The sequence below is a fragment of the Nycticebus coucang genome, chromosome 13 (assembly GCF_027406575.1).
Source record: "Nycticebus coucang isolate mNycCou1 chromosome 13, mNycCou1.pri, whole genome shotgun sequence".
NCBI lineage: Eukaryota > Metazoa > Chordata > Mammalia > Primates > Lorisidae > Nycticebus > Nycticebus coucang.
Genome location: NC_069792.1, coordinates 85178075 through 85194508, shown reverse-complemented (window position 1 = coordinate 85194508; position 16434 = coordinate 85178075). Strand labels below are relative to the sequence as shown.

Genomic DNA, 16434 nt, shown 5'->3' with positions numbered 1-16434 from the left:
ACATTTTCTCACTGTAGTCTTTGCTAATTTAGAAGATGTGCCCAGGCCCACCTGCGGTAGCTCACACCTATAATCTCAGCACTCTGGGAGGCTAAGGCAGGTGGACTGCTTGAGTTCAGGAGTTCAAGACTAGCTTGAGCAAGAGCAAGACCCCATCTCTAAAAAAATAGCTGAATGTTGTGGCAGGCCCCTGTAGTCTCAGCTACTCAGGAGGCTGAGGCAGGAGGATCGCGTTAGCCAGGAATTTCAGGTTGCTGTGAGCTAAGATGACATCACTGCACTCCAGCTGGGCCAACAGAGTGAGGGTCCATCTCAAAAAAAAAGTGTCTAGACAACATGTGTCCAGAGAAGCTGCCTGGGTTGCACAAAGCAAATTTTTTCTTAGTTCTAAATCAGAGCACAAAAAAGCATATTAAAATATTGAAATAAAAAAAAGCATAGATGTCCAAAAAAAAAATCACTTTAGAAACGTAAGTTTATAAACTACTGACATTCTAAGTACAAATAATTGTTTAAAATCTAACCATTAAAATAGGTTTCATTAGGGTACGGTCTAGGCCAGTAGCTCCTAAACTTCCATGTGTATCACAATAACCAGAGGGCGGTAACCCAGAACCACGTGGGCTCCACTTGCAACAGTTTCTGACCCCAGAGAACAACAGTAGTGCCTGAAAATTTGCATTGCTAGGATTCCGGGTGACACAGATGTTGATAAATTGGGGGCCACACTTTGGGAACCACTGTTCTAGGCAAAAGTTTATCTTTGATTCACTGTATGGTTCACACCTGACAACTTAAAAAAAAAAAAAAAGACAGAAGTCTATTTGATCTCATTCTGAAATTCTGGCTTTTCACTAGGTTAGGTTGTTCTTTCTTGCAAGGGAGCAGACATCTCCAAAACACCTCCCCAGGCCAAGTCAGTGAAGGAGCAGGTCCCCTCTGCGGCAGGTGGCATGGTGGGGGGTCGCACCACTTCAAAGGCGTCCGCCTGGATGTTGAAGTTGGGGTTGTTCTTGTAGCTCTGGATCACACAGGACTTCACTCCTCGTCCCCCGCACTCGATGAGCACCTGCGGCCGGTCCACTGAGAGAAGCTGCACCTTCTTCATCTCTCGAACTCCCCAGAAGAGAACCTGAGGGGAGGACCGGCAGAGCTGTCACCCACGGACCCCAGGAGGGGCCCAAGCCTGCCCTGGCTTTGTTGTGGGAAAGTCGGACGTGTTCCCTGAGAACCACCTCATGTACAATGCAGGCGGGGCTGCTGCCCTTTATTCTTGAAGAGCAATTCAGATCCTTTCCTGAACCATACCTCCACTCGGTATTTACTCAGCACTGGCCGGATTTTGGCAGGAACTGGGTAGATCTGGGCGACGTCTGGTGGGTCGACGGCGGGCAGTCCTTGCACCCCAGATGAAGGGACCTACCGCACAAGACAAGTGCTGTTAGAAGGCTAGAGAGATGTGGGGAGAGAACAGTGTCACCCCATCACCCCATCAGTAAGACGTTCACTGCTTTGCTAGCAAAAAGTACTTCCAGTTTAAAATGTAACAAGAACCATGCATTTTACTGCACTTAATTATTTATGAATTGGCAAATATATTAATTTATAAGGGTGGCCAACATTTAGTGAGTGCTTATGAGGTGCCCAAGGCTGATCCATCAGCTTTCAGTAAGTCACAGTGTAGAGGGAAGGGGAAAGAGACTAGTTCAGTAGATAAATCCTCACAACTTGATAAAAGTAGAAAAGCAGCACAGCTATGGAATGGGGCAGAAGCTTTGATCAGATTCTGAACCACTTCCGACTTGGCAAGATCTCCAGAAAAGCCATACTGCCCTACTGGACAAGGAGATTCGTGCTTAATCAGAGACTCCATCTTAGCCAGTGAAACAAGACTTTTAAAGACAGAACTCCACGATGAAAATGTGTCACTTCTTTTTTTTTTTTTTTTTTTATTGTTGGGGATTCATTGAGGGTACAATAAGCCAGTTACACTGATATGTGTCACTTCTTAATACACTTGGGGTTAAACTCCAGGAGGACAACTATAGTGCATTGCTGAGATCACACACAGAGGACTCAGAGAGCTCTGCAAGAAAGGGGTCTTTCTCCCTGTATACTGCAGACCACCCGGCACGGCCCTCAAGACCTGGCTTGGCATCTTTCAGAGGCTTCCATGATGCTGATGCCAGCTAATGGGGCCATTCTCTTACCCTTAACATCCTGCAAATGCAATGTCCTCTCTACAGGCGTGGTGCAGAAATTTGGGGACTGAGTACAGAAACCAGGCTCTACTGTGTGACCCTGCACAAGTCACCCTCTCTGAAACTCAGATATTGTACCAGAAGCCCCTTGGGAAGAAGATGTTCTATTAAACGAGTGTTTTTTAACCTTTTTTATCTCATAGCACACTTGAACCTATAGTTAAACCTCCATGGCACACTTATGTTGATAAAAAAAAAAAGCGTGAAAAAAATATACTTACTGTGCTTTGAACGTCTTTCAAAAATAATTTAATTAATGATCTTTACAATTTTTTTGAGGCACCCCTAAGAGCCTCTTATGGCACACAGTGTGCTGTGGCACACCATTTGAAAAATCACTGTATTGGGCGGTGCCTGTGGCTCAGTCGGTAAGGCTCCGGCCCCCTATACCAAGGGTGGCGGGTTCAAACCCGGTCCCGGCCGAACTACAACCAAAAAATAGCTGGGCGTTGTGGCGGGAGCCTGTAGTCCCAGCTACTTGGGAGGCTGAGGCAAGAGAATCGCTTAAGCTCAGGAGTTGGAGGTTGCTGTGAGCTGTGTGAGGCCATGGCACTCTACCGAGGGCCATAAAGTGAGACTCTGTCTCTACAAAAAAAAAAAAAAAAGAAAGAAAAATCACTGTATTAACCATTGCTCAGGAGGGGGTGGGTCTCCTCATGAGGCTGTCTGTCCGCCTGCACCATTCACAGGGACCGGGCTAGGAGGGCGATGCTGTTTCCGTCATGTCATTCTCTAGGCCCCTTAAGCGGTGCTCCACCTACAGCTAGTTCTGATAAATGTTTATTGGCTGGCTGACTTAGCAGCTCCATATGCTAGAAAAAGCTCATTCCACTGCTGGCAGTGGCAGATGTGCTTAAGCTAATTACAAGAAAGCTCAGAGAAAAAGGAGAGCAGCCACTGTGAGTGTCAAGTAGGGTTGAGATAATGAAGCTGCAGGACACACCAGCTGAAGAAGCTGGTCAATGAGGGATGAACAGCCGACGCAGCCTGGCAGCCACGAGGCGAGCAATTTAGCCTGTGAGCAGCACCTCACTGGGGAAGTTAATTGCCCTCTGCCTTCAAAGATAAACCCACAGAACAGCTGGGATGGTGGCGTAGGAGAGGATGTGCTTTTTAAAAAGCATCATGTGTCCTCATATAGGGGCTGCTGAAGTTCCGGCCTGGGAAATGCCCCGAGGATGCTGTATGTGCCTGAAAGATGCTCTCAGGAGCCCAGCACAGCCAGGGGGAAGGATCCGGTAACATGGAGGAGATGGCACAACTTTGCTGCCAGCCCAGATGACACATTTTCGCAGTGATATGGGCTGCAAAGCCACAGGTGTGCAGTTACTCAGCGCATGGCACTGGGGTAAAGAAAGGATTGCCGTGAAGGTGAGACAGTAAGCACTGGGGGTGAGCAGGAGGAGGTGGTCTGAAAGCCAGACCACTCTAATGTCCCAATGCAGATAAAATATCGGGACCTCAAAGTAGGTCCAGCTTTAAGGTCAGGATAAGGGTGAACAAGGGAGGAAGCACCGGAGCAAAATTTAAGGAGATTCATTCTCAAGGTCAGGTGTTTGCAACCCTGTCCACCTGAGTTAAACAGGAAAAAAGTGTAGGATGGGAGAGGAGAGAGCATATAATCCAATTGAGGTGGGGCAGGTAAAGCTTCCCAGAAGAAACATATCTTGTTTTGAACTTTGAAGATGACTTTCACAAATAGGCAAAGAGGTGGTGATGGCTGGGGTGGGTGGGTGGAGAGACATTTCAGAATGGGCTTAAGGCAGAAAGGCCAATTTGTGTTATGAGGCCAGGGAACACAGAGTAATCTGGTATGAAGAGGCCATAGGGTGTAGGGGATAATATGCTAAAGTACAGGCTGAAATAGTTTAAGTGGAGGACAAATTTTGGGAAAACTTAAAAGCCAGACTACAGAAATTGGACATTCTCCTATGGGCTAGATTTTCTCCTCATAAAATTTTAACAATCATTATGAGAAAAAATTTGCGGTCAAACACATTTGGGAAATACTGGTAAGAAAAAGTTTAAAAAACATACTTTATTGCAGGACTTCTCAGAGCCTTTACCATGGCAATGCATTTAAAACCCCCCTTCATATATAATATGAAGCATTTATCAAATTTTCTTTTCATTGTATTTGGAGGAATTGATGTTCCAAACTAACAAATATTCCCAGATGTAAGAAGCAGGGAGCCACGGAGGACATCTGAAGAGAAAAGTGGTATGAACAACTGGTATTCTGGAAGGCATGTGGAGGATGGTGTGAACAAGAACAAGGAAGGAGGCCAGTAGGCCAGCAAAGAGGCCAACATAATATTCAACGAGGACTCAAGGAACCCATTGGAACAGAGGTTGAGAACTGTTCAAGATGTGGTCACAGACACAGGGTGAAGAATTAAGGCGGGCTCTGAGTTTTTAAGCCAGAGTCTCTGGGAGGACTGCAGGGCTGTGAGTTAGGATTGGGAAGACAAGGGCAGCTGGCTTGGGTAGAGGAAGGAAGTAGAAAAAACGAATTCCGTCTGGTGCACAGCAGAACCAAAATAACAATCCTCTGAGACAGGGAAGTATTTTAGTCATGGGGCTGGAGAAGCTGGAGCCAGCCCCAGGTGAAAACGGGGAACAGCTGGTGACAAATGAAGGCATTTTCCAGCCGTTGTCTTCCCAGCATGTAGGAGACCCAGGTGCTGAGACAGCCACACTGAGGACCTAATTGCTTTTTGAACAGGGATCAAATGAGAAGAAATCCTAATGAAACCTAAACGAATTGTATCTCTTAAGCTACTTACCCCCGAGGATGCTTCCTCTAGTAACTCAGCTGTCAGGAGGCAGCGGGAGCTGTAACCAGTGTGCTCAGCTCAGGGCTGAGGGGGGAAGAATTCTGGGACCTCTAAAGCCTTCTCGGACCACAGAACCCTCTAAAGCAGTGGTTCTCAACCTTCCTAATTCCGTGATGTATTTTCATTGTTTACAAAGGGGTCACAACACAGGATGAGAACCGCTGCTCTAAAGCCTTTAGGGGGCCTTTGAGGGAGCAACCACTCCTGACCTTTCCTTAACAGATGAGGCCCTCAGCTCAGAGGTCTTCTTAGGGCAGCTCTGGGTAATGAAAAGAGAATCAGCCAGGTCCAGTTCACTTAAGCCTTCTCACATGCAAAATAGGACAGTGGCACTAGATCTGACTTCCTCGTCAGCCATTCCTCTGCTGTCTGTACCACCTGTTCTATGACCCAGTAAAGATTTTTTTTTTTGTTAGCTACAGTTTTGTTTTTAAAAGGGAAACTTCAAGTTGCTTGATAAAACAAGTACCATTTACCATAAATGGAAATTGGCTTTAGAAAGAAAACCAATGAAACAAAACAATGTTACTGAACTATATAACGTGAGGCATTTCTTAACCTTCTCTTGACTGTATTTGTGTGGACTATTGTTCCAAGAAGCAGGCTGTGGACAACGCTTCTGTGGGTCTCACTGATCTTTTTGTGGTGACACTGAGCCTAAAACTGTGCTGCCCCTTAAAAAGGGAGGTTGCAAATTGAGACAGGTGTTACAGACAGGTAAATATCAAAAGTGACTTTCTTCTCCAAGTAATTAGGAGGATCAAGATGGCCGAGACACCCTCCGTATCGATTCAACATTATTTAATGCTGCCTTTACCCTTAGAACACTCACTGGCAGCTTAAAATCACCAGGACTCTCACTTAAGGGAAGCCTGGACCAGGGGTTTTGAAGGCTACTTTCAGTCCTGGTAGTCCGTATTTCTGGGCAAAACACGTATACTTGGCCAGAGCTGATTCTATCAGAACCTCATTTGATTTTAAGATTTGTAAGATCAGGATTGTTCTAGTTCTATCTTCCTATTCCCCTAGTCTGCAACCAAGATGGGACTGGAGCCAATGCTTGAATTCCTGCTCCTCCATCCCCCCAAGAGCTAACACAGCCTCAGTCTCCCCGATGGAGAGCTTGCTCTTTCTCCAAGGCAGCCCATTCCATCCTTAAAAAGTTCTCCCTTAAGTAGAGCTAACCAAACCACAATCAAAGTCTTGGATAAGATGGGCTTAAGAACTTGTCCCTGTAGCCCCTGGACTGTAGATCTGGGCAGGGTTTGGATTCGAATACAACTGCGTGTCACCCGAAACTTGAACTGTCTCCCCGCAACTGGTCTGTCTGGATTTCAGGCTTCATCCTGCCTTACTGAACAAGTCATCACCTTTCTATCCAGCTCAATTTCTTTACCTGAAACAAATGGTGAAATTGGACATCTTGTTTTAATACTCTCTGGCATTGTAATAATAAATGGCTATTCACTGAGTGTTTACTCCATGCCAGGGATTTTAGGTACATTGATTCTCATCCCCATCTTGCAGTGAGACACAAAGTGATTAAGTAGCTCACCCAGGGTCATATACCAGGTGGTGGTGAGACTGAGGTTCCCAGGGTCCTGCTCCAGCACCTTCAGGCTCGCCTACTCTGCATGTTAAGAACATTTGCCTTCTGGTTTCACTACTAAGTGAGTCTGGCTTATTTGTTATTTTCTCTCTATATATTTTTTAATTTATATTTCTGTGAGACACAACTACAAGAGGGACTCTACCTAACAACTGCAAACATTGTAACCTAGTTGTTTGTACCCTCACATTAACCTGAAATAAAAATAAATAAATACGGTGCACCTGTGGCTCAGTGAGTAGGGTGCTGGCCCCATATACCGAGGGTGACTGGTTCGAACCCTGCCAAACTGCAACAAAAAGTAGCTGGGTGTTGTGGAGGGCGCCTGTAGTCCCAGCCACTCAGGAGGCTGAGGCAAGAGAATCGCCTAAGCCCAAGAGCTGGAGGTTGCTGTGAGCTGTGACACCACGACACTCTACCCAGAGTGACAAAGCGAGATTCAGTCTCTCATAAATAAATAAATAGAGATTTCTGATAACCAGGCTTACCCATAGATCATGTTATGGACTGCATGTTTGTGCCCCACCCAAATTCATATATTGAAATCCTATCCCCAATGTGATAGTATTTGGAGGTGTGACCTTTGGGGATAATTAGGTCATGAGGGCAGAATCCTCATGAATGGGATTAGTGCCCTGATAAGAAGAGACACAAGAGAGAGAATTTCTTTCTCCCAGGCACATGAGGATACCAGACAGACTGGATTGGCCAGTACCTTGATCTTGGACTTCCCAGCCTCCAAACTGTAAGAAATAATCGTTGATTGTTTAAGTCACCCTATCTATGAAATTCTGTTATAGCAGCCTGCACAGACTAAGGCAGAGGGATCGATCTGACCAGCGGGTAAAGGGCCACCTGCCTCCTGACACCTCCATTGCCTGGCAGGTCAGGGAGAGGAGTCTCTCTGGTCCAGGCCCACCTGCCCACTTCTCTCTTAGGTCCTCTCCATGTCCTCCTTGGTGCTCTACTAGACAACTAGACTTCAGGATCTCAACTTCCCTTCCCCATGTCCTGCCTCTGCTTCCCCAAAAAGTGCTTCAAGATACACATTCATAAATTCTTCCAAGGTCTTAGTGGGAAGGGCTAAGAGCGCTTTGTCTTCGGGAAATTTTGGTGATACAGTATAAGGTGCAAAAGACTTTAAAGATCTAAGTTCAACCTCCAACCAGGTGAGTGAAAAGACAAATCAGCCAACTGCATTAATGCTCAGTTTGCTCTCTGCAGAATGAGACTCATAACACCTGCCTCGCCAGGGTTGAGGGAGGCCTGGGGCGATGAAAGGACTGTGGGTAGCACACACAGCGCCGGCACGTGGTAAGAGCCCAGCAAACACTTGCTCCCTCCCTCCTCCATTTCCTTTCAGGGTCTGCATGGAGCTCAAGGACTTGCACGTTGGGCTGCCCTGCATTGTTCGCCAAATCCATAAGAATCTTGCATCCTGGGATTCTGACTTTAAAACTCAGGGAAACTGGGACTAGCCCAAGTCACCAAGTTCTTACACCACTCAGATCCCCCGAAGGAGACACATCCACACCTGTGAGAGCAGGCTGGGCCAGGTACAGCTCACTGGGGCAGTGCTTCTGGCAAGGCCAGATGTCCAGGCAGACCAGATGGACGTCTAGTACCAATGACACCTCTGGTTCACTTACCTGCAGCAGTTCAAACACAGCCAGGAGGTCCCCTCCAGAGAGGTTCCCACAAAAGACAGGGTGGTAGCACAGACTGGGTGGCTCATAGTCCTGGTCAGCTAGCTTCACCACGGGAGTGGCCACCGTGGCACCCAAATATTCTGGCTTCCCCTAAAGCAGAAAAGACATATGGGTTTTTCCCCCGATTGTCACCTACATGGTTCTGACTTGCATCAGAGAAATTTTACCAATAATCTTTACAAAACCGTCAGCATCTGTATCTCCCTCTTGCCCCACTGTCTCATGTTCTTCCACCAACCCCCCTCTCCCATTTCCATAGGCTGGGGCAGCGGTGGGGGTCCACTCAGGCTCCAGGGACAACTCTAAGATCATCTTAGGGAGCATATCTCTGCCCACATGCTGAGCTCAGTGGGATAAAACTAAAATAATTATCCAGGATGGACTGGAAGTGGAAAAAGAAAAATAAAGTGGCAACAAACATTCCAGGAGATGACCAGGGCAGGGGACCACTGTGGTTGGGAGCCAGGCAAACCCAAGTCTGAGTTCTCAAATCTGCTCCTTTCTAGCTCAATGCTCTTGAGTCAAACATTTTAAAGCTCATACCTAAAAAAATTAATAATAATACCTGTTCACAGGGATATGAGGAGTAACATAATGCTGTATATTCTTTGGCTGGTATGCAGCTAGTGCCTAATATATAGTAAGATGATAATGAGATGATGGTGGTGATGAGCAAGATCAGTATGTTTAAGTGATGGGGCAATTCTGCCTTATTTTCCTTGATAACAAAAGAGGATACTAAAAACTATCTTCATATGTACGTGGATGGGTCTTAAGCTTCTATAGGAACTATTTGATCTCTTTCCCTCCGGGCTCTTCCCCCAGACCTTCTCCTAGGAGCCTGGGTCCACATGCCCCCAGGAGCAGCCTGGGGCAGGCCAGTCATTCAGTCATTCTGCTGAGGACCCTATCTCAAGAGCTGCTGGACTGTGCAAAGTTGGCTGCTTTATTCCCTGCCGTGTCCCTGGCCTGGGGAAGGCACTCAGTGCATATTTGTTTGTTGGGCCTTCTCGCGTGGGCAAGGCCTACTTGAGGCCTATAGAGGAACTTCCTAAGCCTGAGTCGAGTTGGTGCTATCCGCGCACTTCCGCATAGGAGTGACTCAGCAAGACCCGACCTAAAATGGCCTCTGCCTGGATACAGGTGATGGGGTTAGATTTTATTGGCTTGAAGCCTGTCACCCCATTTTACGTACCCCCTCCTTCCTGCTCCCACCTCTTGCCCTCTAGCCGAAGTGTATAAAAATTGCAGCATGTTACAATAAAGTTGAGTTCCTGCTTCGACAGACTCTCGGCTCCATGTGTCCCTGTTCGAGCCGCCGACACTCACCATCCCGCTCAGCCCCTGGGACGAGATCGGGCTGGCCCCGATCTTCCCTCAACTGCAACTGCTGGAGAACCCGGCATTTGCTGAGAGAAAGCTATTGTATAAATAACTGCCAAGGTCTAAGGACAGTGTCCACATCCTCTCCCGGCTGGGGCTGGGTCTTAGTGGCCACACTGCATCCTTGCCTTTGGACTCATGAACCAGTGCCCCCAGCTGTAGAAGGGAGCGTGGTCAAGGTGGAAATGGAGTCTTAGCTAAGCCACGCTTAACAACAAACAAAGCTGCCTGCTGATGTCAGAGTCAAACCCGTCCCAGGGGTGGGTGGAGTCAGGGCAGCTGGACAGAAAATGAACGACCTGCCTAACAATTGTTTGTTCATTACCTGGACTGGGAATGGTGAATTCAAATTAGCCCCAGGAACAAAAGAGAAAACATAAATCCAGTTTTCCAAATATGAAATTCATTTCTTACAGAGCCAGCAGATTCTTACAAAGAAACAAGCTACCAGCAAACAAGAACAAAACACAGTCCAAAGGAGTCCAGGTCCAACAATCTGCTCACCAGCACGCTGGGGGCCCACTGATCTGCAGCCCGGTGTGGGCACCATCTTTTGCATGTCTCATGTATTTCTCCAGGAGGAAACTTTTATATTAATTATCCTTTCTCTCTCACATTTCCTTCTCTCTATAAGCTTGATTTCTTTGCAAAGGGCTCGGGTTAGGGTCAACATGGGAAAATTTATTTCTGATTGGAGACCCAGAAAGAAAATGGACAGCAGCTGGACAGCAAAGGGAACTACAACCAGCCCCGCCAGCTGGTGTAGCAGGAACTTCTAAAGATGCTTAACTATTTTTACTGTTTTTCAAATGGAAAATAGACAGTTATGATTAGAAGTACGTTATTAGGAAGAACATTGAAAAGCAGTCATTTTTGTGGCCTTCCCTACAGAAAATCTATGCATACTAAACAGTAGAAATCATCTTCCATGAAAATATACATCTAACCCCAAGGTACGGATTGGGGAATGGGGCTCAGAGGGAGAAGCCGACTGTGTCAGTATGGGGGAGATTGTCACACTAGCCCCCACCATGTGTGCACACAAGTGTGGGCGCAGGAGAGACTGAGTTCAGATCTCTGAGCCTGCCTCCAACCATCTGTGACCTTGACCTTTCTGTGTCTATTCCTCATCTTAGAACTAAGAAAGGGACTTCGTGTTCTGAGGTTCCTGCTTACCTTCTATGATTCTCACATCCCTATTTCCCTCCTGACCTCCTGGCACAGCGGCTGTCAGGAATGTTCCAAGGAGGTGAGGAGGCTTTAGAAAGCCTTCTGGAACAACCTTGCAAACTCCCAGGGAGGTAGAAACATCAAATAAAATAAAGCAATCTTTTCTTTTTATTTTAGACTTCTTAATTTAAAAAAGAAAAAGGATATTTGTCTTAGTAAGTAATAAAAAAAAGCTTTTGAATCTATCCAGGGCTTTAGAACACAAACACCTTTGGAGGGGAAGAGGTTTGACTCACGTCATAAGAGAAAAGAGAGATGAGTGCTTTGTGCAGGGTTTAGAAACAACCACCAGGAAGAAAAAGAGACCCAGTTACAAAGACTGAGTCAGTGACAATATCCATCCATTTCCTTCCAGCTGTGCGAGATCAGTAAGAACCTCCTGTTTTCAAAAGGCTCAGATGTTTTTATTAAATAGCAAACGACATGGACCCAGCTAGGAGCCAGGTACAGTTGCAGGTTGCTTGACACACAGTCTCAAAGAAGTATATCAAGTGGAAGTTTGCAAACCAGATCTGATTTTTAATTGCAATGCAAAAGTAAATCAGTAAAAAAAAAAAAAAAAAATCTTTACTAGAGCAAATGATCTGTGGTTTTTGTTGGCGCTGTTTGTTTTTTTGATTCTGTGAATTGTCTTCAGAGGTCGGGTTTGCCTCTAGGTATACCTGGAGTCCTGACTACTCACACTGGCAGTGTCAGGACTTTCAGGACTTTATTTACTTTAAAATAAAGTGAGTTAGTTCTAGGAGGCATTTTTTAGGAGGTGCAGTGAGCACCGGCCCAGGGGTCACTCACCACCGCGTCGCTGTCGTACAGCTCCACCACCACCACGGGCGGGGACGCGGCCAGCTCCCTCTCCTCCCCGTGTAGCACCAAGTTGTTGAACAGCAGCATCTGGTTCCAGGTTGGAGACAGGGTCTGGGAAATGACCTGGAAGGAGGGACCAAAAAAAAAAAAATTGTACAATTGGGCTGTAGGGGCTCCAAGGTCCATTCATGCAGCGCGGTGATAACCTGCCATCACCATGATGACTCATTCATTCCACATCCCGGACAAACCAAGCAAGTGCTGTGTGCTGAATGCTAGTGGTTACAAAGCTTCCCTGCCCTGGACAAGCTTGCGTTCTTAGTAAGTTTCATGAGCAGAGCCCCGACAAAGTTCAACACCCGCTTCGTCCACATAATTTCCGCTCACTGCTCACAGCAGTGCCAGCGATAACACCGCGTCAGTGATAACACCAGCTGCCATTTCTTGAGCACTTTCACTGTTCTGGCTACTGCATTTTATGTGCCCTGTCTCCTTCAAACCTCACAGTAGTTCTGGAAGTTGGGTTCAGTTATTTAGACACATTTTCCAGACCAGGAAACTTCAGGCTCCCTTGTTCACAGCCAGGAAGTGGCAGAACTGAGATTTGAACTGGCAGCAAAGCCCCCTCTCACTGAGAAGACGCTAGTATTATCTCCATTGCATGAAAGGAAAACTTAGGACAGAGGAGATTAAATGAGTCTTTTTTGTTTTAATTTTCTTTTATTTATTTACTGATTTTTTTTTTTTAATTGAGACAGAGTCTCACTTTGTGGCCCTCTGTAGAGTGCTTGGCATCATAGCTCACAGCAAACTCCAACTCTTAGCTCAGCCTCCCAAGTAACTGGTACTATAGGCACCTGCCACAATGCCGGGTTTTTTTTTTTTTTTTTTTTTCTTTTTTTTGTAGAGATGGGAGTCTCACTCTGGCTCAGGCTGGTCTCAAACCTCTGAGCTCAGGGCAATCCACCAGCTTCCGTCTCCCAGAGTACTAAGATTACAGGCATGCGCCACCATGCTCAGCTGATTAAATGAGTCTTTATTTAGTGGCAAATACAATTTTGTCATCAAATACTCTTAAAGTTAGGTATGCCTGATATTCCTTATGTGGAATTCTACTGTTTTACTGACTGTATTAAATAGACTGGGGTTTTCAAAACAACCCTCCACCACATTTTGCATGCCATCTTTCATCCATTGGGTTTGCTTTGGTAGCAAATCATAGCATTGATAGTTGTCTGCACCCATTGTACAGATGGAGAAGACAAAGGACATGGCGAGCAACAATCTTCACACTTGGTCTAGAGCAGTGATTTTCAACCAGTATGCTGCAAACATTTTTAAAGATCATTAATTAAATTATTTTCAAAAGAAGTTCAAAGCACAGTAAGTATATTCTTTTTATTTTTATTCTGTTTTTTGATCAACATAATTTAAATGTGCCACAGAAGTTTAACTATAGGTTCAAGTGTGCTGTCAGGTAAAAAAAGGCTGAAATACACTGGTCTAGAACCATGTCTCATCCTAAAGTGGCTCACAGCCCCCACCAGGCCATTCAGGTGGTGCCCGTAGAAGGGAGGGCATGTTGGGACTCGCATCCTATTCTCTAGTTAACTGAATATTTGAAAGCATGACAGTTTGACAGCACTACACAGGGGAGTTGTTTGCAAGACAGACTCTCTGTGCCCAGGCAGAAGCTGCCCCCTGACTGTGGGAGGCCTGTCCTGCAAAGAGCCCTGAACCACGTTTCTCTATTTCCCAGGCAAATAAGTGATTTCAACAGTAGCTGCTGGGTCCTGGGGAAGTTTCCACAGCCCCTCTCAACTGTATCTTTATCTGTCACTGTACAATCCAGGAGGGATGGGAGTGAGACCTGGCCTAGACTCCCAAGTCCACATAAAACTGTCTTCTTGGAGTTTTACAGCGAGGCCTCTCTAGGCATGGCATCAAGCCATTTGCACCGTGGTCACAAAAGAATATTTTTATTGCTCTTCTTTATGTGAGTCATAAAGATATCATCTATTTTCATAATTTCCTTCTTGCTTTTTGATTTAGAGTATTTTATGCCTCAGGCACAATGCGGTTTTAAACATAATATTTCAGAGAAAATCTAACTTTTCTAACAGGAAATCAATGGCTTCAACCAACCAATAAACAGGAGTTTCAGAGCTGCAATGCAGAGACACCTGTGTCAGTGACTGATAGAACGAAGAACAATGTGTTATGTTGTTTTTGAAACTAGAACTGTGATCTTTTGCAGCATACTCCTGACAGTGACCCCTACGCAATTTATGACAGCATCTTTCCCATGGAAATAGTTTGATGTCTTCCTTGGCACTGGGCTGTAAATCCTACTTGATAAGATTTGTAGGTCAGTGTTCATTCATCCATCCATGCATCCATCACGTATTTACGGAGGACCTACAATGTGCCAGCACCATTTAGGCACTAACATGACATTCTGAACAAATGTCTTGAGCAGCAGCTCAAGAGCTATTAGCATGAATGAATGAATGAACATCTATTGATCTGTCCTCGGAGTTGCTCCCAGGAGTAAAAGGACAACATGACCACCATCAAGGGGTACATTTGCCCACTTCTCTACCAAGATGCCCATGATTAGCCTCATTTCAAGGTCTTCCTCAAAGAGTAATACATTCTCACTGGGTTAAGTGACATTGTTTGGGAGGTTATAGTAGCACTTAGCTGACATTTTGACCAGGGAGTCAGCTCTTGTGGACAGGGTAGAGCTTTAGAATCAGATAACCTGGGATTAAATCCTAGTTTCATGATCCATCCTATGTCCAAGTTTTGGCAGGTGACTTAGCTCCTTCACACCTTAGTTTTCCTCATTTAAATGGAGTTAGCATCTACCTTATGGATTTGTTATGGCCATTGTCCAAAAATACTAAGTGTATGGCACATAGTAAGTGCTCAGTAATGGTTTGTTACCCATTCCACTCCATACCCACCCACATTCTCTTATAAATGAGTAAACATCTACTGAATGCTGGCCATGTGCCTCGGTGCATTGGAGTAAACGTGTCTAGCAAGAGACCTTCACGTCCTCAGAACTATGCATGGGCCTGGTGGTTTGAAACCACAGGGTCCAGGCTCCACCTGCTAAGATCCCCTCCCCTTCACCTCTTACGCTCCCTCTCAGCCACTTAGCCTTCTTCTTTTATCTCCAAGGTCTTTCACTGTGCGAGCTTTCTCTCTGCCTTTATCCTTTGGCACAAAGTTTCTAAGTCCCATGTCCTTGGTGATGTCTGGAACAACTAGATTGCCCTCTTTGAAATATTTTATTCCATTAAGTCTCTTTATAAAGGATTGGTTTGCAGGACCAGCCTTCATGTGGCAGGCAGAACTCAGATGAGAACCACCAGGTAAACAGTGGTGCTTAGCTACGACCACAGGAGCCCAGGCTTAGCTTTCTCCATCATGAAGAGTGTGTGAGGGGACAGGTCACCTACAGATCAGCACAACACCAAAACAAGAGAGGGAAACGGACCCTTTCTTACCAAAATGGAAGTAGAGGGTTAAGCAAAGTGACTTTGGGACTGGACAAATCAGGGTTTCCATCTCAGCTCCACCACCTAGCTATCTCATCTCTGAGCCTTACCTTCCTCATCTGCTGAAAGAGGATACTAGTAACACCTCTGGTCTGCAGGGTGATGTAGCATATAAAATGCTTAGTAATATCCCTGGCACATGGAAAGTTTTTAATAAATGACAGCTATTACTATTGACAAAAGTTAGATACTTGGTTCAAAATTATGGAGGCAAAGTCCAGGGCTTAACAGAACCTTATTTTCCCTTCAAATGATATTCTGATAAACAAAAGCCATTTGGTTCTTGGAGATAGGTGTGTAAATCTAGTGGAGATACTAGATGAGATGTGAAATCGAGCGCAATTACATAGTAGCCAGTGAGCTCACTCAACTCCTGCTGCACTCAGAGCCCGAGATCATGGAGGGCATGGAATGCTACAGTCCTTGTGGCAGTTGGAGGAAGACCCCAGGGGTCCATCCTTTGAGAATCCCCTTGCTTTTAGTAGGAAGCCTCAGTAACAATAATAAGCAGTTATATAGGAGAAGCCCTTTTAAGCAAGGCACTGGGAGTTTTATTCTCTGGGAGGAATGTACCACATTATCATCCCAATGTCAAGGACAACAAAATCAAGACACAAAGGGAAGTGTGTGTCCCGACACTTACGATCACCATGCTACACACCACCTTTGAAAACATACAAAACAAAGTAGTCTGGTGCCTTCTTGTTTCCATATTCTACTCATTGAATGAAGATGAAGCCACCTTTCTGCTGAGCTTTCTCCCAGCTCCGCTCCAAGCCAGAACTACCCCTCTCTCCATTCGGCTCTCCTGGGGCTCTGGACAGAGCTTATCCTAGTGAAGCAGCGCCTGTCTGGACTACTGCATCCGTGCCTGGATTGCACACCATGCAGGGGCACAGCCTGGTCCCCAGCATCCTGCAGAGCCCACATGAGACCCGGCACAGAGCCAGTCCTTGACAGGTGCTGCTTAAAAGAATGTGAGGCTAGTTCACATCATGCTCTTCGTCTTTGAGTCATAAATCAAAACATAGC

General features: G+C 45.8%; 1 protein-coding gene across 5 annotated transcripts in view; it reads right to left on the bottom strand.

Moving 5' to 3' along the window:
* Positions 1-16434, bottom strand: part of FER1L6 (fer-1 like family member 6) — a 166324-nt gene that overhangs the window by 57437 nt on the left and 92453 nt on the right. For all 5 annotated transcript variants that reach the window (XM_053559093.1, XM_053559094.1, XM_053559096.1 and 2 more), the window contains 4 exons: positions 11822-11956; positions 8357-8506; positions 1309-1419; positions 971-1132 (listed from right to left, as the gene is read on the bottom strand). In XM_053559093.1, the coding sequence (XP_053415068.1) occupies positions 971-1132; positions 1309-1419; positions 8357-8506; positions 11822-11956 (558 nt within the window). The remainder of the gene's footprint in view (positions 1-970; positions 1133-1308; positions 1420-8356; positions 8507-11821; positions 11957-16434) is intronic.